Source organism: Dysidea avara, chromosome 11 (genome assembly GCF_963678975.1).
Source record: "Dysidea avara chromosome 11, odDysAvar1.4, whole genome shotgun sequence".
Classification (NCBI taxonomy): domain Eukaryota; kingdom Metazoa; phylum Porifera; class Demospongiae; order Dictyoceratida; family Dysideidae; genus Dysidea; species Dysidea avara.
The window spans coordinates 23,501,627-23,529,483 of record NC_089282.1 but is presented as its reverse complement, the minus strand read 5'-3'; the positions used below and the strand labels follow the sequence as shown (position 1 = coordinate 23,529,483).

The following is a 27,857-nucleotide window of genomic DNA, read 5'->3' as shown; positions in this document are numbered from 1 at the left end:
AAAAAGTGGGAATCAGTACAACTCTAATGTGGATTATATCAATCCCTACTTCCTTTTATTAGCTAGCATAATATTATATAGGATACAGAAAGAAGCAGCATGAGTTAATGAGCTATCAAACTACAGAAACTATGTATTTTACAAGTTACATTCTAATAAGCTGATACTATACAGCCATGAAGCCTGAAGGATCATAGAAAAACTGTCATGTATATCAGTGGTTATTAGTAGCTATTTATAGAATACTTTGTTAGCTACTAATGTTGTTATATTGCATCATGTATATCGTCATTATCCATGATGGTTGGCCTTGTGAAGTTGTCATTGATGGATCCATTGCGGTATTGATGTTGTGACTCCTGATGTCCAGTACTACTTTCAGCTACCATATTTAGATGTCTATATTATAGGACACAATGCTAATGTATCATACCTATTCCTGATACTGTTGAGCTGATAACTGCATCTGCTGGATGGTACTTAGTGGCCTCATCTGGGAGTGGTGCTTTGTTGTGCTTACGAAATGTCCCATATTCTACAAGAGAACTATAATTGTAAATCACCATCTACACTGAAATACATTACTAGCTCACCAAGGATTCATACTGCAAAAGGTTGAAATATTAGTAATATGTAGCTAACTAAATGTGCCTGGATTTGGGGAAAACAATCCAAATCACACATTAGAAGTTTCGAGATAAACGGTTTTAAAGAATTCAAGTCAGCATAACTTGCCAAGGATAGCACGCACGCATATAACTATACACAAAAGATGCATCAATCTATTACCTTTCAGACCACTTCCAGTACTTGTAGCTACTTGCAGAGTTTCCTGCCAAATAATATAGAAAATCTAAGCAGTTGGATGAACGAAGTAGTATCACGAGTGCTGCACAAAGGAGTGGAGGGCGGGAGGGCAACAAATAGACTTCAAAATGGAGGCAGACCACAACTGAAGTCTAGACACGAGATTACAGGGCTGTGCTGGCTCCTTAGTGGCTGATATGAAGCAAAATCAACAGAAAAATGTCTGGCCAACATTATCAGGCCATCCACCAGTATGCCACTGGTTCTTGCCAAGCCAGACCCTTCACAAGTCCAGATACTGCCCTACACCACCCAGAAAAGACGTCTGTTACACCAGCCTTGAGTGGTTTGAGTAGTATTGAGTGTAAAAACTAGTAGTATGATAGTGTGGCTATCCACTGGTGGTGTTAGTTTGATTTTTGCCTGATGTATGATTTGGATCGGTTTTGTAAAATCTGGTCACAAATAAGCATAGTGGCCATGCATGCAAGACATCACATATACATGCTACACTTGTAAAATGTGCCCAGATCTGCAAAAATCCCACATGTTATTGCAAGCCTAATTTTACAGTACAATGCAATAATACGCAATGGGTAAAATATTTACGAAATTTAATTTTAAAAATGAGTAAATTGTGCTAATGACAAAAACCTTGTTAGCATCGTGATCCCCAAAGCAAGAGGAGTTATGTGTCAGTACTCCAAAGGAGACGGAAGATATGAGCGTTAGTCTGCTTCGTGTTAGATGAGCAATTCACTATCATTTTTTTGCTCACATTTTTGTGTTCGCTCTGGTTGTATGAAAAACCTAGGCTAAAAAATGTACCCAGCAATGAATTCGCCTCTTTATGGAGATGGTGGTGGTGAAAGTTGCTCTCGGTAGAGGACTGCACTCGTGAGTTATGACTGTTTATTTAAGTGCTTGTAGTTTATTTTCCATATAGTCACTGTACAAATCGATTTTTCTGCTGTTACAACTTTGTAGGGCTGTAACTTCAAAAGTTTTTGGCTTCTAGAGCTGAAACTTTGGATAACTATTCCTTTGGCTATCCAAATAAAGAAAATCTAATAAAATGGAATTCGAAAAATGTGCTAACATGTGGGGTTTTTGCAGATCCAGTCACAAATGGAAATGGTATAGGTTTGTATAAATCATATATATCTGCCAGAATTGTAACCTTTTGAGCTATGCAATATCTGCATGAGTCTTGCTGGTTCAGAAAAACACTTTTAATTCTTCGTCAATAACCAGCTATAGAGGTATAGTGCCCATTAACCATAGCTGTGATTTTATCATTGCTATGATCTCAGCACCCTTAATTTTGTCAATTGCAAGCATGCCATATTGTCAACCATCCACTATGTTACATGTAGTACATCATGTTAGTATATACATGGAAACATACTCATGGTTGTGTTTGGTTGTTCATCATCAACTACTAATGGTTCAGTAACATCATTTAAACTAGTGTGTTTAGCTGAGTAATTGATCTCTGCAGGCAGTACCTCAAGTTTATCACTTGTTTCACCACATTGTTGGCTAACCTTTGTTGCTTCTTCCAGCAAGCCAACAGTGTACAAGTAGCCCCAGTATAATCACCAAACCAACTACAGCAGACACTGAAGCAGCAGGTATAATCCATGTATTGTCTGAGCTGCTACTCTCTAAACTGAAGTACACACAAATGAAGTAACATAGTTGTCCATACCTTTCCTAAAACGTAGTGTTGTAGATACTTTATTAGAAACAACACTTTTACTGGTAGTGACCATTGTTCTGTTGTAGTAGCAGTAACAAGTATAAGTGCCTTCATCTTCACTAGTGATAGTATTGATGTTTAGGTTAGACACAATCAAGTTATCTACTCCAGGATTAGTGGTAGTAATGATATTGTAGTGTTGTGTGTTCTCCACTGGTAAATTATCCTTTAACCACACCACTATTGTCACCCCAATGGGTGCTCTAAACTGACACTGAAGTGATATACTGTCATTGAGTTTAATCTTGATGTGCTTGTTAGGAGCATCAATGACTTTTGGTGTTGCATAAACAGCTGTGTGAGAGTTGCAAAATTAAATTGGTTGATTGCATGATGATTTAGTAGCATAGCTGTGTATGATTATAGACTACAACACTGGGGTGAGGGGCTTCCAATAGTTTCAGAAAGCCCTCTTGGATAACAGATCTACAGAGCCAGAGCCCAAAAATTTTGAGTGGAGGTAATAGCTACTACACAGTACAATTATGGATCTGATGTGATATTAAAAAAATCTCATGTGGCTCACTCTCTATGTGCATGCAGAATGCACAAGCGTGGGATTAGGAAGCATACTCCCCCAGAAAACTTTGCAAAATAAAATTTAATGACGATGCTTTGAAATTAAATCTGGTGGCTATTTTTATGGGCAGTCTTGTCTGCTTTCAGTTAGCATTAATTGTACGTTCAACCTTGTGTTGTGGCTATTAATTTTTCTTCATGATCCAAATTCTGAAGGTGAAAGTTTAGTTCTTTAAAATGAAGTCTGGAAATAAGTAAATGCCAAGCAGATAGCTGCAAATCCAGTCACATACCAAAAACTCTCTTCTATCACGTGATGGTCTTACATGTGATAAGTACTGGTTAGTATTAGTATGTAATAATATTATACTCTAATAAAGCAGTCAGGTAAGCATAGGACTAGACATAAGACTACTTACTGTATAATGTTATATAAAAGTTAGTGTAAACTCCTTTCAAAACATCCAGCATAAAATGTAATGAAAATTGTGAAGTACTTACAGAGCTTAGCAGTATGAGAAGATGGAACCTCATCAAGTACTACTCCACAAGTTAGATCAACACCATTTAGTTCTAATGGAATTTTCTCAATATTAAGTTGGTTAGTAAAGTTACAACAAGATCCATCTTTACTTAAACAAGTCTGGTAAACAGCAATACGATATGGTTCAGTAGAATTGTCCATGATATATGTTGGTTTTGTGTGTTGACCATGGGATACAATCATCCAGTAAATTGACATGGAAGGCCATAAAATCTTCAAGTTCCCTTTGAAGAGACAGTGAAACGCAATGGTCTCTCCTTTAACTGTCATAATATTCTTTTGTGGTACAGCCACACTACCTGAGTTGTTACACACAATGGGAGCTGGAGGATAAACACAACAATACCTCAACAGCTTCCCAATAATTCAAGTCCCCTACCTTTCCTCACATCAATGTACACAGATACAGAGGAGGTTCCACACTGATTACTAACAATGTTGGTATAGTTGCCACTGTCATCTTCAAATGACAACTCATATAGTGATAGTCTACTGTATAGTACTCCATCAGTAGTATAGTTATCTACCACAGAAGTTGAGGGTAAAGGTCGGTGAAATCCTACCCACTTTATGTCCCCACTGGACAATGGAAGATCACTGGTTATTTCAGTGATTAAGGTTAAGTTGCTTCCTTCATATTTTAAAATGTAAGGATTGAAGTTGTATCTGTCAACATGAGGTGGAGATCCTAAAATAAGATATCTCATACAAAGTAGCATAAACCATGTATTGGTCTGCTTTGTGACTTATTTTTAACTAGTTAATCACTTGAATTAAAAAGCTATGCAAAACTTTGACATGAAAACTGTAGTTTCTAAACTTCATATGGTTCATCTTATTCACATGTATTAGCTGGTATTATTATGACTTTAAGAACAGTAGATTGTCACAGTGTATATATACAGCATGTGAATTTAAAATTATATTCTAAATACATAGGATCAGTCTGTTTTGCTTTTGTTTTCCTATTTTACTATCCAGTAATCTGTTTAATTTTCCACATAATAAGCTCACTATTTTGCCAGCAGGATTTAAATGTGTTCATTATGTGTTTGTGGTGACTGCTCAATTTTATTGACTGCTTTATAGCATGGAGTTTATAGATTTATCTACAATGACATTTGCTTGTAAAATGCCACAGGAGACACAGAATTATGCATGTCATATTTGCTTTCAATTTTCTCAAATACAAGTTCAACTTTTGTCCAATGATTCCAGAATTTTGCTCCTTGCTTTCGTCTTCCTATTATTCTGCATGGGCTCTGGCCTATTATGTTCAAATTTTTACCTATTATGCTTTTTAGCAGTGCTCAAAATCAAGACTATTATGCTCACAATTATGCTTTCAAAATCAAGATTATGCTTGAGAGTTGACTGTAATACTAGAGTATATCAGCATTTCCTGATATTTGAATACGTCACTGCAATATTAGAGTATCTCAATCATAATAATTTCTGCAAAGTGTGAATAACCAACCAAGAAACAGTTCATCTAGTCATAATACATGTTTTCAGCAGTAATAAGATAAATTGTGCCCAAATTTGTGTTCTTTCTGGTGCACGCATTGCACATTTTATTTAAATTTTTGAAAATCATCCTTATTATGCTGGCATTATTTTATTATTACAGGTTTTTGCAATTGAATTCGGCGACTTTGCAATTGAATTCGTCCCGTTTGCAATTGAGTTCGTCGCTTTTGCAATTGAATTCGTCCCGTTTGCAATTGAATTCGTCCTGTTTGCAATTGAATTCGTCCCGTTTGCAATTGAATTCGTCCCGTTTGCAATTGAATTCGTCGGTTTTGCAATTGAATTCGTCGCTTTTGCAGTTAAATTCGTCCGTAACAAGAATGGCAGCTGGAGCAAACATGAAAACATGATGTAGCAGCTGTTACAAGAACTTGTTCAAGTACAACAGTAGTAAACAACTCTTTATAAGGCAATAATTCTTCCTCTCCAGCAACATTCCAAACTCTACTGCGCGATTCGCGATGGGTGTGGTCACTCGCGAGCAAGCTAATTAATTTGTCAGACAGCTATCAGCTTCGCGGACTACCAGCTTCAATTACCTTCTAGTGTCTCAAGTGTAACTCTCCAAGGCATAAATAGTTCATTTCTTAATGAACGGGTTGGTTTCTTGGAGCCGTTTTGTTTATGACGAATTCTATTGCAAAACCGACTAATTCAACTGCAAAACCGACGAATTCAATTGCAAACGGGACGAATTCAATTGCAATACCGACGAATTCAATTGCAAAAGCGACCAATTCAATTGCAAAAACCTGTATAATTATTGTGTATAATTGGTCAAAAAGAAGACAGAGTCTTATAAAACCAATCTCAATTAAATCATACAAATGAAAAACGTTGATTATACAAAAAATGATCTAAATTAGTCTTAAAACTTAGTACATTGGGAGAAGTGGCAACTTCATAGGGTAAGGAATTCCAGTTATTAATTATTCTCTGTGAAAAGGCAAAGCGTCGTGTTGAAGTCTTATTAAATTTCTTATAAATCTTAAATCCATTAGATCTAGTACTGTAACTGGTGTTCATTGTAAAAAAATATTCTTTATCTACTAATACTGCTCCATTCAAAATTTTATATGTCATAATTAAGTCCATACGATTTCGACGGTAAGATAAACTAGGTAAATTGAGGCTTTGTAGTCTGTCAGAATAGGGTAAGTTTTGAAGGGTAGGTATCAACTTTGTGGCTCTTCTTTGAATATTTTCCAGCTCACGGATGTTTCCCAAATGATGAGGATTCCATATGGTAGAGGCATAGTCTAGAATTGGTCTTACAAGTGTGGTGTAAAATAATCGTATTACAACAGGATCTCTGGAATTAAAGTTTCGTTTAATGGTGCCTAACACATTGTTGGCTTTGTGTATTAGTTGGTTAATATGTGTCTTGAAATGTAAGTTTTCATCAAATGTGACACCCAAATCTTTCTCCTCTTGAACAGTACTAATAGGATGTGCATCATTGTTTATGTAAAAGTAATACTGCGTGGATGTAGATTTGGAGCCAATACTCATATGCTTACACTTAGGAAAATTTAGAAATGACAACCAAGTACCACACCACTCAAGCACAAAGTTTAAATCCTGTTGCAACAGATCAGTATCAACAGGTGAGGTGATAGGACGATATAATTTGGTATCATCAGCAAACAGACCTGAGAAACTTAGTAAAGCATCTGGCAAATCATTAACATATATGATGAAAAGGGTAGGTCCTAAAACACTACCTTGTGGGACGCCACTAATTACATTAGTCCAGTCAGAATAAGATCCACGAACTGAGACTCTCTGTTTTCTATTTGACAAAAAATTTTCTAACCAATTAAGCACATTACCTTGAATCCCATAAGCTTTCAATTTAGTTATTAAACATCTGTGTGGCACCTTGTCAAATGCTGTTATGCTCGATGCTTTTGGTTACCCATATTGTACTTTAAAGTATAATCGACTGGAGCCTACAAAATTGACACATCCCTATGTTTGTGTGTATCAGTTATGTATGCATCACAAATACTAGACTGCTTGATATAATTCTGTTGAACTAATCATGGTTACTTAATGATTAAGGATAATCCAACTACAGCACTAATTTATCCAGCAGCACCTGACTACGACTAGATAAACTGTATGACATCACTAGTTACAACTTGGATATTGCATGAACGCTAGTGGTGGATAAAAGGTGACGTTTCTGAAATGGAATTAGTGTTACAGTGCAAAGTCAGTGTAGTAGTCATAGGGTATAATTATAAACTATAAACAAGGGGTTCTGGGGGCATGCCACCAGAGATTATAGAAGCTATGAGATTGCATTTTAGGAAATTTTACTTTATAAGGCCATGCCGAATACATTTTCAGTCCTAAGAAATATAATTTCATATTATGCAGGTGAATGAAATTCAGAAATGAAGCAACAATAACTCTTGCTGGTGAGAAGTCAAGATTTTTCAAATATACCAGAGGAAGTTCTTGAACCCAGCTACTGTTGCTAATTCATGCCTAGACTGCATTTTGTTTTACTGGGGGGGTTGAAATTTTAACTGCATTCAGTAGAATTTTTGATATGATGATTTGATTCATTGCATTCACACAGGAAAATTAGGAATTTTAAGTTCGATTAGGATATGCTAGCTAGTGGACATTTAATCCCTAATTCAGTCTTGGGTATAGACTGAAGTAGAGATTAAATGTTCACTAGTATATCTGCAGGTGTAAATATGCAACCTCCCTTGTTTCCCTACTTTCTTCTATGATCCCTAATCAAACTTATAATTCCTAGAACAGATTACAGCACAAACAGTTAGATTCAGCATAACTACTCCAGTCCAATATGCATTTCTGAAATTGGAAAAAGCCAAATTTTACGTTCTCAGAAAGGGATATGGGTGGTGGATAGAAGCTGCCTAAATTCATTGCTTTGAACAACAATCTATGTTACAGTAATATTAGGGAAAAAGTTAAGTTTGCTCTATATAATTCCTTGATTGCTCTAATAGAGTGTATCAGTTGTTTTATCAATGGGGTGAGATGTCATGTTGTTGAGGGTTTAATAATACACTGTAGCTAATATCAAAATAACCATGGTATTACTAAATACAGTATTATAGCTATGCTCCAAAGAATTTACTTGGATAACATGGTAGTTATTGCCCGGCATATTGTCCAGTATGGTGTGAAGAGTAAATGTGCACTGTTGGCAATCAAATGCATGCAGTGTCAGCATAGTTGATGCAAACTGAATATAAAGCCATATACATCAATATTCCCACAGTCTTTTACTTGGATATAAGCCAGTTACACCACAGCAGTCATAGAATATCTTAGTTGTTAACACTCGTCCGCGTCTTTGCCTCAGACTCGTAGATATTAGCCTCTTTTTGGTTTATGTTCTTGGAGTATCTTTTAAAATAATTTTGTATTTCTTCTAATACCATACCTGTTTCACTGCCCGTACAAAATTCTCAATAGTAGCAGTGAAATTTATCCCGTATTTCACTGACAGCAGTGAAAAAGTTGTAATTGCAATTTCATTGGCTAGAATTTATGTTAACAATGTAGCGCCAATTAGTGTCGACTCGTGTTTAGTACATAGTGACAAATTGCGTACATAGCAAAGCTAATGCAGCATATGCAGCGAGTATGGTATTAACTGGGAATAGCATGGGTAGTAGTGAAATTTGGGATAAATACCACTCTTGTTGTATTGGAAATGGTAAATTTCCAATACAACACTCATGATATTTATCCCCAAATTTCACTGCTACCCATGCTATTACTAGTACTAATCCTATGGTGGGGCATTAACAAACATTAATGATAATTAAAACAAAGAAGAGTGATAATTTGCATATTTCAGAAAGCATATGCGACTGGATCTGCGAAAACCCAACACAATCGTGCATTTTTCGAATTCCTGTTTATTAAATATTTATAATGTACTTAGCTAAGTGTACCCTCAATAACTTTCGGAGTTACAGCCCTACAAAGTAGCAACTATAGAAAAATCGATCTGTACAGCAAGTATAGGGAAAATAAATTACAGGTGCTTACAAAAATGGTTGTAACTTATATATAATTACCAACGGATTGAGGTACGGAGCTGAAAGTTCAGCATCGTGTTTGACATGAATAGAGGAATCAATTACTGTGTAAGTTTGTCCTTTACTCGCCTTTCTTTACTGCAAAATTGTGAAGAAAAATTGATAAAGTACAATCGCTTCAACATGATGTAAACAAATGCTCATAACTTGCGTATCCTTTGCTCTACTGCAACGAAACAAAGATTTTCCAACTCCTCTTGAACAGGCAAATAAGGTTTTAACTGCTAGTCCCTTCCTTCACTAAGAAAGAGATGCTCAAAAAATTTATGGAAATTTTTCAATACTACACAAGTATTTCACCCATTGTATTTATACTGTAAATTTAGATTGTGTCAGATTGTCGCAGATCCGGTCACATATTAACTAGTTATTTAATGCCAGGCATACATGTACTGTAATTTTTGTCCACAAGTTATGTTTTCACAGGCCATTATTTGTTGTTTAGAAAGAGCTGATTCCAATTTTATGACACATGTAGACACCCACACGGTAGTTCAGCAATTTACACATGGTAGAAATTACCACAGACAAACTTACTTACTATACCACAGGAAAAAAATGTGGCATTTCCTGTAGCAGGATATGTGCAGGAAATATACAGGACAGGTGACATTTCCAGCACATATCCGGGAGATGGAAATGTACAGGAAATTTGCAAATTTCCTGTACATTTCCTACTACATGATAGGGCACAATTTCCTGCAGATTTCCTGCACTGGACATATGAAATTTCCTGCAGATTTCTTCTATAAGGTATTTATGAAATTTCCAATACATTTCCTCTATACAATATCTATGGAATTTCCTATAGATTTCCCCTATACAATATCTATGAAATTTCCTGCAGATTTCTTCTATAAGGTATTTATGAAATTTCCAATACATTTCCTCTATACAATATCTATGGAATTTCCTATAGATTTCCCCTATGCAATATCTATGAAATTTCCTATAGATTTCCGCTATACAATATCTATGAAATTTCCTACAGATTTCCCTTATACAATATCTATGACATTTCCAACAGATTTCTACTATACAGTATTAATGAAATTTCAAATACATTTCTTGTACAGTATCAATGAAACTTATACATGTGGTAAAAACTGTGAACAATAATATCTACATGGTATTACATTATATACATGTACACAGTTACAAGGGTATAGTATAGCTACAAGTTAGTCACATAGTACAGTACCATATATCAGATTTTGTGACCATCACGAAATTTCTTTTGCTTGGGACAAAGTGTGATCACCTGGGCTGAACCTGTTTAATTGACTACCATCTTTATCATCATATCAGCATGTTTACTCCTTAAGCTTGAGTTTTAACTTTCATTAGCCCATCGTGTCACTCCTTGCTAGATGTCTCTCTGCTCTCTTGGTGTATCGATATCACTTAATATCTTCTTGATTGATAGCTATTTCCACCTTGCCCTTAAGTTCGGTATATTACAGCTGCTCCACTTTATTGAAGGTTCTGCAAATTGTATAATGTAAATGAATGCACGGTATAATACACATTAACAAAAAAAATGCAACCTACACTACAATATAACTATTTTTCTTGGACATTTAAGATAGTTGAACGATGCAAGATTACTGAAAACAGATCCAGTGTAACCATACGAAAAATGTTTGTGGTCAGGGCCAACAAATATGAAAAACTGAATACATTAATACTATGCATAGAAAACACATTAATAGTAGGACCTAATGTATTTCGCAGACTGGACTCGCAGACTGGACTCATGAACTGAACTAAACAGCTTCTTAACAGTTATCCAGGAATTATCTAGCTCCTGTACCACTGGAAACACCATTACCAAGCTAAAACTGTTGAAGCTGCTCTTCCTACAAAGTTACAGAGTTCGCGAATGCACTAATTTAATAGAATGTTTACAAAACATGTGTACTTGTGCATACTAGCAGTGGTGGAGGCTATTGTAGTTGCGTAGGATTAATTCCTTTGCTGCTTTACTGCTTAGTACTAGTGGATAGGCTACTGTGAATGACCAGAAGTAAATACTTAGCGATGTTGTTAGTATTGCGCTATCCGCTTAATGCTGCCCGCTAAGCTAGTTTACATCTAAAAATATGTTGTCACTATATAGACTGTGTAGAAAAGGCTATGTGTAGCCTATATCTAACTATTTATGCACTATTATAACGTCTTGTAAAAATATTCTAATAAATTAGTGCATGTGCGATATTTGTGACTTTGTAGGAAGAGCAGCTTCAGTAGTTTTAGCTTGACATTAGAGTCTACAGTGGTACAAGAACTAGGAAATTCCTGGATAATTGTTAAGAAGCTGTTTCTAACTTAGTGTGAGTCCACTCCACAAAATACATTAGGCCTATTAGTAGCAGGTTGGCAGCTATTCTTGAAAACTAGCTCCTTAAGTGGCTGAAATACAGCAGAATCAATACCAAAATCTTTGGCTGGCTGTTGAAGGCCATCCACCACTGATTCTCATGAAGCGAGGTCCTCGTGTCAAAGCCAGAAAATGTGACTAGAGCCTGACAGGGCACCCAGAAAACATAACCTCAAGAAACCAGTTTTGAGCATCAAAATCGCCGGATAGTTTGATAGTGTAGCTACCCACTAGAGGTGGTTGTTCAATTTCCCCTGGTGTATAATTTGGATCCGCTTTCTAAAATCAAGTTACAAATAATGGTAAAGTACTGTGTGGTATTATGTTCAATCCAAATGCACCTGGGAATGCATACATACTACTCAAGGTACTACTTAGCACAATTACTGTAGGCAAGATATGAGCAATGTAGGATATAAGGTTACACATATTTTGAACAGGATGTCTGTTTGTGGCCTTGTTTAATGATACACCACAGAATAAACACATACTACAAACAAATACATAATTACAAACAAGACTTGTAATCACAAAAGAGAACCTCACCTACAGACCAGGTGACACATCAACGACATTCAGTAACAGCTCAAACTCAATTGTAGGTTGGCATCCTGAGGTCCGATGGACTTTTTCAACAGGTGCTATAGTCTTAATGATGTTCACCATCTTGGCAAAGCTACCATTCTCTTAATATGTCTGGTGATACATTCTGCTGACGAGTAACACTATATTTATCTCCAGACATACTACTCTATTGATGAGTGCGATTTTGATAACTTGGATATAATAGATATTTGTGTACTGGACTAGGCGACTCTAAATGATGCCTACCTTGTTTTCCTGCACCGAGTTGTAGTAAGAAGAGCTTGTTTGTTTCCTCACATTAGAAGCAGTGGCAATATTACCATTCCTTTTCACATACCCATATGGAATTACAGTTGTTAAGGTAGGCGGGTGATGTGCGAGTATAGTGACTTGAGTCCAGAACCCCTCGAGTCGAGACGGCCGCTTCACTGGCATTCTTTTATTTCACTACTTGCTTGCGGAATCTTCTCTTTCTCTATGTCACAGAAGAACGCTTCGATTCTCTCCAACTTTCTGCCAGCACCTGCCAACGTCGCCATTTTTAATGTTCCCGCGCAGCATAACAAACGCCTCAACTTTTGTCAGAAAAAAACTATTAAGTTGCGCGCTTAGGTTAAAATCGATCGGTTAAAATTCTTGCTCTTTGCGACCCACCCAACCTTTTACTCTAGAAGAGAAAGAGAGTATCTTCACTCATATTATGTACAGCTAGCTAAATATTATACGTAGCTATACCATAGATTATATAGAGGGCTATAATCTATGGTTTTAAACTCTAGTGCACAGACTAACGTACGAGAAGCCATACAATTGCACGTAAGAGTTTGCTACTTGATATTATTTCAGCCCTTCAGTACACTCAGACTTACTTCAAAGATTCTGTTGAGCAGCATGCAACTGTCAGCACCCAACTAAATTACGTTAAAAATGCTTTCAGATTGCTGCATCTCAGGCTTGAGTGATGATTTTAAAAATTTTCCTGGTGGAGGGGGGGCCTGCCCCCAGACCCCCTTGAAAATATGCTACAATTGCTATGCCCTCAACTGTGGTGGCCCACCCGCCCCTATTTTACCAGAGCCAGCCCTGCTTGGTAGTCTTGTTTGGTTACACTTTGGTTCACACTTATCAGATTTGATCAATTTAATTGTTCAGGACAGTAGTGCAATCTGGATCCAGAGGCAGAGATGGTTTCAGTGCCCACAGGTGATTAGTGCTGTGAGCAACTGGCAATCTGGCTCAGTGCCCGAGACATGCTGAAACACGTAATAGCTACTGTAATACATGAAGGAGTTGATTATATAATTACAGGGGAGGATCCAGAATTTTAAAAGGGGGGGTTCCACTTTAAATTGCAACTTCAGTCTAGCTGTAAGTTGAAGATCAAAAAAAAGGTCATTACCTGCTGACAATATATAGCTGCCCCTCACCATAGATGCCCTCACCAACTACATTTCCTTATTTATAACTGTATACATATAGCTTGCTACACTGCTCCTCAAAAGACTACTGTGACTTCTCTATTAGAGTATCTCGAGTAAGAGAGGCTCTTCTTTCAAAAGTGGGGTTCCATGGAACCCTTTGAAACCCTCCTGGATCTGCCCCTGAATTCGATACAGAATTTTGCATGTATGATCAGCTTTGGCTACACAGCATGCATGTGCAATTCCCACTGAGCCAAACTGGAAATTGACAAATAGCTACACCAAAATCTTTCAAGTGCATTCTATGTAAGTAATTATGCATCAGATGTAAAGCAAAAGCACACATCACAATGTCAACCCCATTTGATGTGGTGTCAAACTCATACATTATGTAGAGTCGTTTTTCTACAATAAAGTGTGTGGGAATACTACCTTAAATAGACATATACTTCTTGTAGCCAATATAGCTCCTAATGGTGTTCAGTCCCCTTCATTGACTCATTGTCAATAGTCTCTCAACGGACCACCCTATAGTTTGTGGCTGCTGATAGTAAAATATCTGAGTTGAGTTAGCTACATATACGTATGCTGGTGAGAATTTTATAAATTTATCCCAGAAATTTTATTGTAGTTGTAGTGGCACAATGGATCCTAGCCACTACTGCTATGATCCAGTAGCACTAGTGGCTACTGGATGGTAGCTTCATTGGTTTCGTATACATAATTATGTGTTGACCTGGTTATAGTAGTACTCCTCTGGTAAGAGTAGAAAGGTGTGTGCTGAAGTTCCAACAGGTACTGTAGAAAATGTATGGGAGATGAGTTTCCCAGTTCGCTGTGTATAGATGTTCCAGCTCATCGATAAAATGATTTTTTGCTTATTGTGAGATGACACATAACAGCCTATAATATTATTTAATTTTATGGTGATCCTGTGTAATTCATAATACAAAGTGACATAATTATGCAAAGGTTGCTTGTTTTCTGTTTTGTGCCATGGTTACCAATGGGGCTCAATAGAGAGTGTCTGGAAAGCCACCCATTTGTTTGTTTAACCATTACTAGCACTTACAAATTGTGGCAAACCTATTATATCAAACAGCATGTAGCATTTTTTGAGCTGTAACAATTTGTTATTACATATATAGGTATATTGATCACGAGATTAAAGTTTGGTGCATGGGTTAATTTCTATATTCTGCAAGACAACAAAAACTGTGAAGCGTGCGATAGAATTTTCAGTGGATGCAGATATATTCATGTAATAATTCTACCTTTAGCTACCAGTTAAACTGCATAGTACAAACTGAAAATAAAATTATTGCAAAATTCTACAGTAATTTGAGCTGAAGTGTAACCATATCAATTTAAAATTCCATAGTAACTTCAAATCAATGACAGTAAAAGTGGCACGTGTCAAACTTATATTACATGCCTAACTGCAAACTACCGTAACAGGTGATATGTACTAATACAGAAAATGCACCAGAAATGTAAACAAATTACCTTGAAATTTCTGCATAACTGGAAATCACCTGGACAGGTGGTATGTACTAGTACAGGAAATGTTCCAGAAATGTGAACAAAGAACTCCTTGACAAAATATGGTTGTGGAATTTCCTGCACAACTGGAAATTAGATGGAAGAATGATATGTAGAAGTACAGGAAATGTGTCAGAAATGTAAACCAAAAAATTTCCTTGACATTTCCAGTTCCAGGAAATGTAACATTTCCTGCATGAGTGGAAATTGCCTGGAAAGGTGGCATGTATTAGAGCAGGAAATGTGCCAGAAATATGAACAAAATATTCCTTGACATTTTTGAAAGTGGCATTTCCTGCAAAACTGGAAATCACTTGGAAAGGTGATATGTACAAATACAGGAAATGTGTCAGAAATTCAAAGAGAAAATTTCCTTGACATTTCCTGTACCGATATAACTGCCGGAAATGTGGTATTTTTTGCTGTGTACATAGTTTGGTTAGCTGGCTACACCAGCACCTGCCTACAAACATTGTCACATGTATGGTTACCCTCTAAAATACTACACCTTTGGTTGAGATCAAAAGTGCCATGTTGTGGTATACAACTGATATACCATGGCAAATTGTGGTATATAAAACATTTGATGATCCATCAGGGATTCTAATGATTTCGATCTCCCAATAGGTTCAGTTTGATAAATTGCTATCTATAATCATTTTGAGGCATAGAATATACCAGTTAATAATATGGGATATGACTAAATATATGTACTCTCCCTTGAGTGCTGCATGCTCTCGGAGTAGTGTGCATAATTTTAGTCACATCCCTCTTGTGTTATAACTATAAAATATGGAATAAAACATGTCCACAGGGAGGCCATACTGTCCAGATGGTATGTCAATATTCTAAAAAAACAGACGTATCGAAACCAGTATGACTTAAATGTCGAAGTTTACTAACAATACTGGTATATCACACAGTATTAAATGCAACTACATGCAGAATTCTGTTGAAAGATTGGGTATGTCAAGTTATTTTCTGTGACAAACTGTCAACACATAATGCACCTACTAAGCTAACTATAGACTATTATAATAAAGTTAACATTAAAAGGTATGGAAATCCATCTGGATATGCCACTGAATATAGTAGGTATAACTAGCTAAAGTTATGTGGAAAATTGTTTTCCTCATGCCAGTTTAAATGTTTGCTCTTACAAACTTAAACTTAAGGTGCAACAGTGAATATTATAGTGGCTCTGGGATCTACAGCGGTGGGTCTAGCATGGGGTATGGGTAAATACTGCATGTCCTCTCATATTCAAAGTAATATACACATGATTAGCAGAAAGTTAAGATTTCTATGAAGACATAATATTACAACAGTTGAGCAAACAGGGATGTATCCATTCACTGGACTGGACTACTGGACTCACATAAAATTTACTCAAACACATTTTCAACCACTAAAATTTATAGTAGTATATCACACATGGTTAGTGTTGCATATTAGAGGCACTAAATGTAGTTGATTGATTTATTCATTAAAGCGTTATAGCACAAGTGCTAAAGGTCTGTAGGACACCTATCTGTTTAATAAAGATTTTACATTAAGTGTGTTTGAAAAGGTGCTAGTTTTGCTATTTAATGGTACATCTTTGGTTTGAACTCTTGTTACACTTACTGTATTTTTTTGGAAATTACGTGTAATCTTACCTTCCTATTGCTCATTGGGAAGCACTCCGTTTTTTTTTAATGTAACACTGCACACTTGTTGCTATTTACAAACATTATAAACCAAAGAGCTAGAAAAGCTAGAGTGAATGTGCAGATCACTGAAAGGTTATAGGTAATTTCTATATTACATATTGTAATTGCATGGTGTAAAACGTCAATGTGTGTTATATTACAAAAGGCTAGAGCAGACAGACAGATGCATTAGCAGTGTTAACAGTGTATGGTGCTTGTATCATTGCTAGCAGTAAGTCAATAACTAAGGTTTTAGTGCAGTTTTTGTGCCAATGTCCAAGTTTTATGTCTCGTGATGAATGGCACCAATTTCTAAAGCACCTTTGTGGCTAAGTCTGGCTATAAAAGGTAAGAAAACAAACAAAAAAACCAGAGTCCAGTAATCCAGTCCAGTGAATGGATACACTCAGCAAACAGTTTGTCCAATGAAAATAATTTAATCTCAATGTAGCTAAAAGTCTAAACATTTTTATTGATAGTCATGGTAACACTAATTTGTGAGATACGTATATGTGACCTGATCTTGGAAAACCTACCTTTTTGGCGCATGGGTAAATTTTCTGTTTTATAGCTTAAATGAGGTACTAGGTGCTCATCTATCTTGTGTTAAAATTTCAGCTCAATATCTTTAAGCATTTCTGAGATATGGCCGATTTTCTTTCCTGTACATTACAAACTAACTTTTATGGTAATGTACTGAGTTCTGTGGGTGATTAAGGGTGACAAATGGTGACAAATCACTTTGTTTACTAATAATTCCATTCTTACCACCTAAAATACTTTGAAAGACATTTCTGATAGTTTAATGAAGTATTCTTGGTACTTTTCTGCAATTAAATGCCATGTATCATTGTCTAAGACTAAGTTTTAGCCATTCCAGTACCTGAACAAATCACCCAATTTGTAAGTTACTTGTTGTCCCACGCATGTGAAATTACTACATGGTCTGATATAATCATCCATATCTCCTAGGAAAAAGAAGCTATGGGTATGAAACTTCACAGCAAGAAGGTTTAATAGTTGCTTTATCCAAATGTGCAAAAAACTTAATTTAAAAAATATTGTTGAAATCTTCATTTGAATTTTCCCAAAAAGTTAGCTTGTGCCCAAAAGGTAGGTTTTCCAAGATCCGGTCACATATGGCCTTTGCACTATGATGCAGAGTGAGAGTAGCCTTTGCACTATGATTCAGAGTGAGAGTAATAAGTACCCTCTGTTACACTGGACAATTTTTGTTAGAACATGACTACTCTATTGGTTTGTAAATTCACCAGTAATTTGGTTGATTGTGATCCACATTCACCTCATCATTTGCTACTAATCTAAGGCTAGCAATGGCCACAAAAAACTGAATAGATGTGTCACTACTGAGGTTGTGGGGCTAGTTCTACTCTCATTCAATTCAGCAATGAATCATATAATAAAAAGTGCAGGAGTTTTAAAAGACCCTATACCTACTGGTATATATAACATATTCATACCTGTTGTTATATGTAACAACTACTGTAATATAAAAATTCCAATGCATACTTTAATTTTATTAACCACTATAATCAAGACACACGGTAGTGTGTCGTGCGGCCCAAGAAGCCGGCGCGTAACACCCGTGAGTATATTGACAGGAAGAAAGAAAACGCAATTTTCGCACCTCCGTAGCTCTGTGCTTCCTTGATGAAACAAGACGATTTTTGCTGTGGACATGCCCCCCAACTGCAGCACTCTACATTCCAAATTTGAGCGAAATCGCTTCGCGCGTTCCCGAGATATGCGACTTCAAAAATTGGCTGAGTTTCTTCGTTTTTTTTTTTTTCTTCTTATTTTTCTTTTTCTTGTCGCACACTTACAAAATCTGCTATAAAACTCGAACGTGTTATCCGATTGCCTTGAAATTTGGCACACAGAAGGGGAGTATAAAGGCGCATCTCGGTACCAACTTTGGCTGGAATACCATAAACAGACAAAGAGCTATGAGCGATTATGCACGAAAAATAACACCAATATGTTGTCACGCCTACAGGGTAAACCGCGTATGGGAAGAAGCTGAAAATCGGTGGGTGAATAGGTTAACTATTGAACCTCAAACCTTTTGTGGTTTGAAAGAAATCGAGCTAAAAACCAGGAAGATACAGCGAAAAAATCAACAGTGTGTAACAATTACGCAATCGAGATTAGCTAATTTTTAATATTTTTATTTTATTATTATTATTATTATTATGCTTGCCACGCCTACCAGGTAAACCGCTTGGGGTAATGCTTTCAAAATCGCTGTACAGATGGAGTTATCATCTTAGAAAGGCTCTTCAATGGTGTAGAAGAATCAGACTTAAAGCCACGGAGTTATAACACGAAATCCAACTTGGTGTAGCAAGTGCGAGATCGAGATACTCTAATAGAGCAGTCATCCTAATAGAGCAGTCACCCTGAACAGAATTCAAGAGATCAGTTAGAAATAAGTAACCTGTATAGAGATCAGCTACAAACAAATCACCCTGTAGAGAGTTCAGCTACAAACAATTCACCCTGTTAAAACATCAGTTAGAAGAAGATTTCTTGTAGAGAGCTCAGATACAAACAAATCACCCTGTTGAAAGATCAGCTAGAAGATGTCACCTTGTAGATACTTCAGTTACAAAGAAACCACCATGTAGAGAATTCAGCTACAAACTAGTGACCCTGTAGATACATCAGCTAGAAGAAGTTACCTTGTAGAGAGTTCAGCTACAAAGAAACCATTCTGTAAAGAGCTCAGCTGCAAACAAATCACCTATACAGAATTCAGCTACAAACAAATCACCCTGTAGAGAGATCAGCTAGAAGAAGTTACCTTGTAGATAGTTCAGCTACAAACAAATCATCCTGTAGAGAGATCAGCTAGAAGAAGTTACCTTGTAGATAGTTCAGCTACAAACAATTCACCCTGTACAGAGCTCAGTTAAAAGAGGTTTCCTTGTAAAAAGTTCAGCTACAAACAAATCACCCTGTAGAGAGATAAGTAAGAAGAAGTTACCTTGTAGATCGTTCTGCTACAAACAATTCACCCTGTAAAGAGATCAGCTAGAAGAAGTTACCTTGTAGAGAGTTCAGCTACAAAGAAACCATCATGTAGAGAATTCAGCCGCAAACAAATCATGTATAGAGAGTTCAGCTACAAACAAATCTCCCTGTAGAGAGATCAGCTAGAAGAAGTTTCCTTGTAGAGAATTCTGCTACAAACAAATCACCCTGTAGAAAGATCAGCTAGAAGAAATCACCTTGTAGAGAGTTCAGCTTCAAAGAAACAATCATGTGAGAGTTCAGGTACAAACAAATTGTCCTGTAGAGAGATCAGCTAGAAGAAGTTACCTTGTAGAGAGTTCAGCTACAAAGAAACCATCATGTAGATAGTTCAGGTACAAACAAATCACCCTGTAGAAAGATCAGCTATAGAAGAAATCACCTTGTAGAGAGTTCAGCTACAAAGATCTATCGTGTAGAGAGTTTAACTACAAACAAATCACCCTGTAGAAAGATCAGCTATAGAAGAAATCACCTTGTAGAGAGTTCAGCTACAAAGAAACCATCATGTAGAGAGTTCAGCTACAAACAAATCGGCCTGTAGAGAGATCAGCTAGAAGAAATTACCTTGTAGAGAGTTCAGCTACAAAGAAACAATCATGTAGAGAGTTCAGCTGCAAACAAATCACCTGTAGAGAGTTCAGCTAGAAACAAGTCACCCTGTAGAGAGATCAGCTAGAAACAAGTCACCTTGTAGAGAGTTCAGCTAGAAGAAGTAACATTGTAGAGCTACAAAGAAGCTACCATGTAGAGTTCAGCTGCAAACAAATCACCCTGTAGAGAACTCAGCTACAAACAAATCGCCCTGTAGAAAGATTAGCTAGAAGAAGTTACCTTATAGGGAGTTCAGCTATGAACAGATCACCCTGTAGAGAGTTCAGCTACAAACAAATCACCCTGTAGAGAGTTAAGTTACAAAGAAACCACCATGTAGAGAGTTCAGCTGCAAAAAAAATCAATCACTCTGTAGAGAGTTCAGCTAGAAGAAGTCACCTTGTAGAGAGTTAAGCTGCAAATAAATCACCCTGTAGAGAATTCAGCTACAAACAAATCACCCTGTAGAAAGATCAGCTAGAAGAAGTTACCTTGTAGAGAGTTCAGCTACAAAGAAACCACCATGTAGAGAGTTCAGCTGCAAACAAATCACCTGTAGAGAGTTCAGCTAGAAACAAGTCACCCTGTAGAGAGATCAGCTAAAAACAAGTCACCCTGTAGAGAGTTCAGTTAGAAGAAGTCACATTGTAGAGAGTTCAGCTACAAAGAAACTACCACGTAGAGAATCCAGCTGCAAACAAATCATCCTGTAGAGAGTTCAGCTAGAAGAAGTCACCTTTTAGAGAGTTCAGCTACAAAGCAACCACCATGTAAAGAGTTCAGCTGCAAAAAACTCAATCACCTTGTAGAAAGATCGGCTAGAAGAAGTTACCTTGTAGAGAGTTCAGCTACAAAGAAACCACCATGTAGAGAGTTCAGCTGCAAACAAATCACCTGTAGAGAGTTCAGCTAGAAACAAGTCACCCTGTAGAGAGTTCAGCTAGAAGAAGTCACATTGTAGAGAGTTCAGCTACAATGAAACTCCCATGTAGAGAGTTCAGCTGCAAACAAATCACCCTGTAGAGAACTCAGCTACAAACAAATATGCAGTGAAAAAGATCAGCTAGAAGAAGTTACCTTGTAGAGAGTTCAGCTACAACGAAACCACCATGTAGAGAGTTCAGCTACAAACAAATCACCTTCAGCTAGAAACAAGTCACCCTGTAGAGAGATCAGCTAGAAACAAGTCACCTTGTAGAGAGTTCAGCTAGAAGTCACATTGTAGAGAGTTCAGCTACAAAGAAACCACCATTTAGAGAGTTCAGCTGCAAACAAATCACCCAGTAGAAAATTCAGCTATGAACAGATCACCCTGTTGAGAGTTCAGTTAGAAACAAGGAATCCTGTAGAGAGATCACCTAGAAGTATCGCCTTGTAGAGTTCAGCTACAAACAAATCACCTGTAGAGAGTTCAGCTACAAACAAATCACCCTGTAGAGAGATCAGCTAGAAGAAGTTACCTTGTAGGGATTTCAGCTACAAACAAATCACTCTGTAGAGAGTTCAGCTACAAAGAAACTATTCTGTAAAGAGCTCAGCTGCAAACAAATCACTTGTACAGAATTCAGCTACAAAAAAATCGCCCTGTAGAGAGATCAGCTAGAAGAAATACCTTGTAGATAGTTCAGCTACAAACAAATCACCCTGTAGAAAGATCAGTTAGAAGAAGTTACCTTGGAGAAAGTTCAGCTACAAAGAAACCATTTTGTAAAGAGCTCAGCTGCAAACAAATCACCTGTACAGAATTCAACTACGAACAAATCACCCTGTAGAGATCAGCTATAAGAAGTTACCTTGTAGATAGTTCAGCTACAAACAAATCTCCCTGTAGAGAGATCAGCTAGAAGAAATTACCTTGTAGAGAGTTCAGCTACAAAGAAACCACCATGTAGAGAGTTCAGCTGCAAAGAAATCACCCTGTAGAAAATTCTGCCAGAAACAAATTGCCCTGTAGAAAGATCAGTTAGAAGAAGTTACCTTTTAGAGAGTTCAGCTACAAAGAAACCATTCTGTAAAGAGCTCAGCTGCAAACAAATCACCTATACAAAATTCAGCTACAAACACATCACCCTGTAGAGAGATCAGCTAGAAGAAGTTACCTTGTAGATCGTTCAGCTACAAACAATTCACCCTGTAGAGAGAGCAATTAGAAGAAGTCACCTTGTAGAGTGTTCAGTTACAAAGAAACCACCATGGAGATTTCTGTAATCAATATATGTGACCGGATTTGCGAAAAGGGGTCTTCCACACACATCCAATTCCGTAAATGTTGGAGACCATAACTCAGTGTTCAAGTAACATATTAACCTGAACATTTCACCATGTATTCAGCTATAGTGGTGCTCACCACTGCCCAAATATCAAGGCAATAGCTCTTTCCAATCTGAAGTTATCAATTGTCAAAGTTGGCAAATTGGACCCCTTTTCGCAAATCCGGTCACATATGTATTATACAGTATATATAATTTGTACATTTACTGATAAAATATTTAAAGTACATCTACTTCATCTTTTCTTCTTCCTGTAGTAAAGAAAAAAGCATAGGTTAAAAAAGTCCCAAAGCTGGCCATAGGCCGGCTTTGGGGTATACAAATACAAAAAGAAATGAAATCTAATCCAAAACAGCCAAGCTGTAAAAAAAGTGTGCGGCCCTCAGAAAGGCTATGGTGAAAAAAGATGTGAAATCCAAGGTGGCGGCCAAGAAATGGCTGTGATGGTAGGTTAGTGGTAAAAATTTTAATAACAACAATTCAGGTGAATTTTAGTGAAGCGGCACAAAAATTCACCTGAATTGTCATTATTAAAATTTTTACCACTAACCTACCATCACAGCCATTTCTTGGCCGCCACCTTGGATTTCACATCTTTTTTCACCATAGCCTTTCTGAGGGCCGCACACTTTTTTTACAGCTTGGCTGTTTTGGATTAGATATAATATAATATAATGGTAAAAATCCCCTACTAGCTACCAGGAAAAGCAAGCCATAAAATTCCTGTTGTACAGTGATAGGTAAATAGCAACACATATCAATATATCCCATACAATCCAACAAACGTGTTTTTACCACAAAAAGCATGTTTGTTCTAGTGTAAGGAGTTCATGAACACTCTGTGATATTATTGCTTTGGATATAGGTGAATGTAATATTATATACAAAGCTTGTCATTAGCTATCTGATGAATGAATATTTCTAGGTGTATTTATACCATTCCATAGTATCAAGTAAACTGCATGCACTTTATCAAAGCACAATCCTGAATTACAATCAAAGCACTAATGATAATATAAGGTTAACTATAACTTTCAGTGTTTATTATACAACAAAAGGTTATAGACCATTAACCAATAGTTGCTACACTTTCATGCATCCACTGATGTTTATATAATAGCAGGCACATTCTATCACCATATTTATAGTGTCTATATTTAGTTTTGTGAGTACCATGTTATCATTCCTAGAACACCTTGTTGTACAACAAAAATATTAATATGTATTGTCTCCAACATTATAAGTGTTTTCATACAATTATTATATGCATTACATTTGTGTATATACCTTCTATAATTTCATGAACAACAGCTACATGCTCTATATAAGAATTTATAGTTCAATTTCAAAAGTTAGCTAAGAGATCTAATCAATGAGCTAATTTGAGACCACTGTATTTGATCTGTTTATCATCAGTGCCTCTAGCACTATGTATTATTGTCAACTTGCATTTAGCCCTTGCTTTTTAAAGAAACCCTGGGCCAGCCACCCAAAAATTTTACTATCAATAAACCACTATGATACAAACACAAAAAGTACCCCATACATCTAGTACATGTATGTAGTGCTTGGCGGTATTGAAATTTGAATACACGGTATTAATATCGCAGTATATCGGTACATATTTACCACATTTCCTCGTATAAGTTATCGTATTTCATCGTATAAAAGTCACATTCAAATAAACATCTGGTCCTAAATGAAGGAAGGCCAAGGGGCGTTATGTAATAAAAGGAGTAGGATGAGATTACAATAGTGTAATTTGTATAACAAGCCTTACTACAACTACTGAACCCTGACTTGTCAAAAGTATGTCAACAGCAGCTGCTACAAGGAGGAACAAGATTTTTCAGCTGGTTCATGAATGGATTATAAGATATAGCTACGAGGAGGCTATATGGCTATATATAGAGGAGGCTATATGGCTATATATATACGAGGAGGAAATACAGTAGCTTGTTACAGTGACTATTGCATCATGAATTGGGCCTATTAGGAAGTGATATGGATCCCAAAAACCAAAGAATGTAGTTCAGTACAAGTACAGTAGGCAGATGCTTGTAATGTGGCAACCTCCATGTTTGTTTAGTTGCTAAACCATCAACAAATTGAGTAATTAAACACCAAAGGCTGGGTTAACGTTATTCTATACTGGCATTTCGATATACTGGTTATCAAAGACTGTCACCTGTTATGTGAATTTAAACCATTTATTGATAGTATGGACATGTTTTTACCATGAAAATGTACTTGTACATGACATTACTGTTTTGGTAGGGACAGGGCGAATGTCTACTGAAAATATTACTGTCTGTATTTTTTGCCATTGCTGCATTAAGTGCTAAGTTTGTCATCGGCTACGATTAATTGCAGTCAGGCATCATTCTATGCACAAGTAATTGACCCAGGAATGACTTGATGACAGCTCATGTAAAATCATGCGTATTTTAATTGAACAGCATCTTTCACTACCAATAACCTGTCCACCCGTCCACATTTTCCAAAGCCAATCCAAATAAATTCACTATTTTCCATCTTCCACTCAGGCATAGTTAATTGCAGGCAAGCAGTCTAACTTTTAAAGTTGAGCAAAGCTATAGCAGTGGCGTAGCCAAACCCGGGCAAGCCAGGGCATTGCCCGGGCATCAGACTTCTTTGCCCCACCATCAGCCTCCTAGAGTAATTATAAAGACGTGGGCTGGATAGCTCGAGATTTTGCTAAAGTTACTTAACTAGTCACTGCACAACTTATACAACACTCACCGAGCCATTTTCGCCGATGGTTTCCTTCTTTTGGGCTAAACAGAGATGGGGGTTATCCAAGGGATTTTCCCTACGAGTAACTTGATTGTGCACAAATAGGAGGCAATAAATAGAAGCAAGATCACGTGATTACAATAAACCGCGCAGCATTGTGGCAAGGAGTGAAGGACAAAGAATTGGTTTCACTATAGTGGACTGGACGGTTTACATTTGGATTAAGTGATCACGGTAGCTATTGGTGTGGTCAAAACTCGGGGGGCAAAGCAATCTAGAGGTATTTGTGAAATTAGCACCCATCTATCCGTGTGGATACTGCTCAGTTGAAACGGTATGGAGTACTTGTTCAGTCAGCAATTCTTTTCTTTTTGTTTCCACTTTTCTAGGCTAACAACTGTAGTGGCAGAGCATAGTCATCACGTGATAGAGCGCCTCGTGCTTTAATTCAAGAATCTTTGTGGTCTGGTATTAAAACACATGTAGCTAGATGTATGTAATATGTTAGAAGGCCAATAGCTAGCTAGGCGTTCGCTTCTATTAGGTTGATATTAGTCATCTTACATACAGTAGTGTAGGATGATACATAATGCATTTTAAAAATGTTATATTGATGTCCATATGAAGATGGGCATGTGTACGTGTGTTGCATGGGAAATGGCTTGCCCACCCATTGCCCAGGCATGGCGAAAAGTCTGGCTACGCCACTGAGCTATAGCATGCTTAAGCTTGTTCCTTCACCTGTTAAGCGGTAGCCTACAAAATGATGGAACACTATATAGCATGAAAACGGAAAACAGAATTTAGTCGGAATGGTCAAACACATGTTGCTGTGAGACCTTCAGTGCTGGTGACTGTAAAGCGTTAATAACAATAATAAATAATGAAAACAGCATTCACATCACCTCACTTACCATTAGCTTGTACAGTAATGTTAGCTCTTCCTTGATCGGCATAAGCCACACAAGTGTAAACTAGTACAGTCATCCTGGCCACAACAGTGATGGTGTCTCCATGTTGTGATTGGTTGGACCAGTACCATGTGATTATGTTACTTGTGGTCTGGTCAGTACGACACATCAGAATCACAACTTGGTTATCACACACTGTATCCACTCCCAATCGTGGGGATGACGTGATCGAGACATTTAGTGTTGCTAAAATATATCATCACATTAATTTAACTATTACACATCACAATAAGCTACGGCCTACTGTACACGAACTTACCCGCTGAAGAAGTGGCTATACATAAAGCGATCTTTATATGTAGGAGAGCCACAACTGCGCGATTCATCTTCGAATTCACCACAAAGCTTGAGTTTACTAAAGATTACGCCGGCGCAACCTCCTGCAATGCTCCCTGGACTGCCGGCGCCCCCCCCCCCCCCCCCTTATTTAATATTTGCGAAGGGGCGGATGCTACCAGAACAGGGAAAAGCAGCTCACAGATTCACGCCGGTATTTATTCTAGGGCTGTTAGGAGTGGGCTTCCCCTCCCTACAATCTCAGATGCGCTCCCTAAAATTGTGACTACTACAATAGCTATATACAGGGGCGTAGCTACCCAGACGGCACTCGACATTGTTCGTAATTGCACAAAAGGCTAATGACCCAATGATGGGCTAGCCAACATACGGTGTTGTATTATTATAGCTTATGTAACTACCTACATAACTAGGAAATATTTTCGTCGAGCATCATCGCACGTGCCACAACTGTACTCCAATAAATTCGCCCACAATCCAGTAGAACTATATTGTGAATATTTTAGTACAAATACAATGTGTCACAGTTACTAATACGTCAGCCATAGTCTGTGCTACAGTCCTAGCACACTGGCATAGTATGACGAGCTCACTCACTTCAGCCGGCGAAATTCAAACGCCATGTATTGATTGGCACGAAATCCCAACTCTATACCTTTCCTGTTAGCGGAATTTATAAGCTTGTGACGGATCATCTGACTGACTGACAAAGTGAAAAAAATTAAACTGGCATGCCACTACGCTGTACGAAGATCCAGTGTGATTAACTCGGGAAAATAAAGTTGGTTCATTTAACACTTTATCACCTCGTAGGTTTGTAGCATCATTGCATATCACTTGTCACTTCTGAGTTGCGACTTGAGTTGTGACTTGAGTTGCGACTTGAGTTGCGACTTGAGTTACGACTTGAGTTGCGACTTGAGTTGCGACTTGAGTTGCGACTCTTGCGAAGTCACTTTGAGCGGGTCATCTGTCTTTAGATTCGAAAAATGCACGATCACATGAGTAGTGTAGGCTAAATATAGAATTGTGTCTA

The 27,857-nt window shown here is 37.2% G+C and overlaps 1 protein-coding gene across 2 annotated transcripts; it reads right to left on the bottom strand.

Annotated features, from left to right (window-relative positions):
- Positions 1–55: 55 nt before the first annotated feature.
- Positions 56–27,835, bottom strand: LOC136238043 (hemicentin-2-like). 2 transcript variants are annotated; one of them, XM_066028352.1, is made up of 10 exons: positions 27,704–27,835; positions 27,359–27,667; positions 26,784–27,307; positions 26,468–26,710; positions 4,012–4,320; positions 3,590–3,955; positions 2,519–2,863; positions 2,355–2,474; positions 2,216–2,302; positions 594–651 (listed from the first exon to the last, which is right to left on the bottom strand). In XM_066028352.1, exons 3-10 carry the CDS (start codon positions 26,848–26,850, stop codon positions 638–640), a joined length of 1,551 nt encoding a protein of 516 aa, XP_065884424.1. In that variant the 5' UTR covers positions 26,851–27,307; positions 27,359–27,667; positions 27,704–27,835; the 3' UTR covers positions 594–637. The 2 variants fall into 2 exon arrangements, with proteins under 2 accessions (XP_065884422.1, XP_065884424.1); XM_066028350.1 differs by lacking the exons at positions 594–651; positions 27,359–27,667; positions 27,704–27,835 and adding exons at positions 56–382; positions 434–535 and having other exon boundaries at positions 26,784–26,941.
- Between the last annotated feature and the right edge of the window lie 22 nt (positions 27,836–27,857).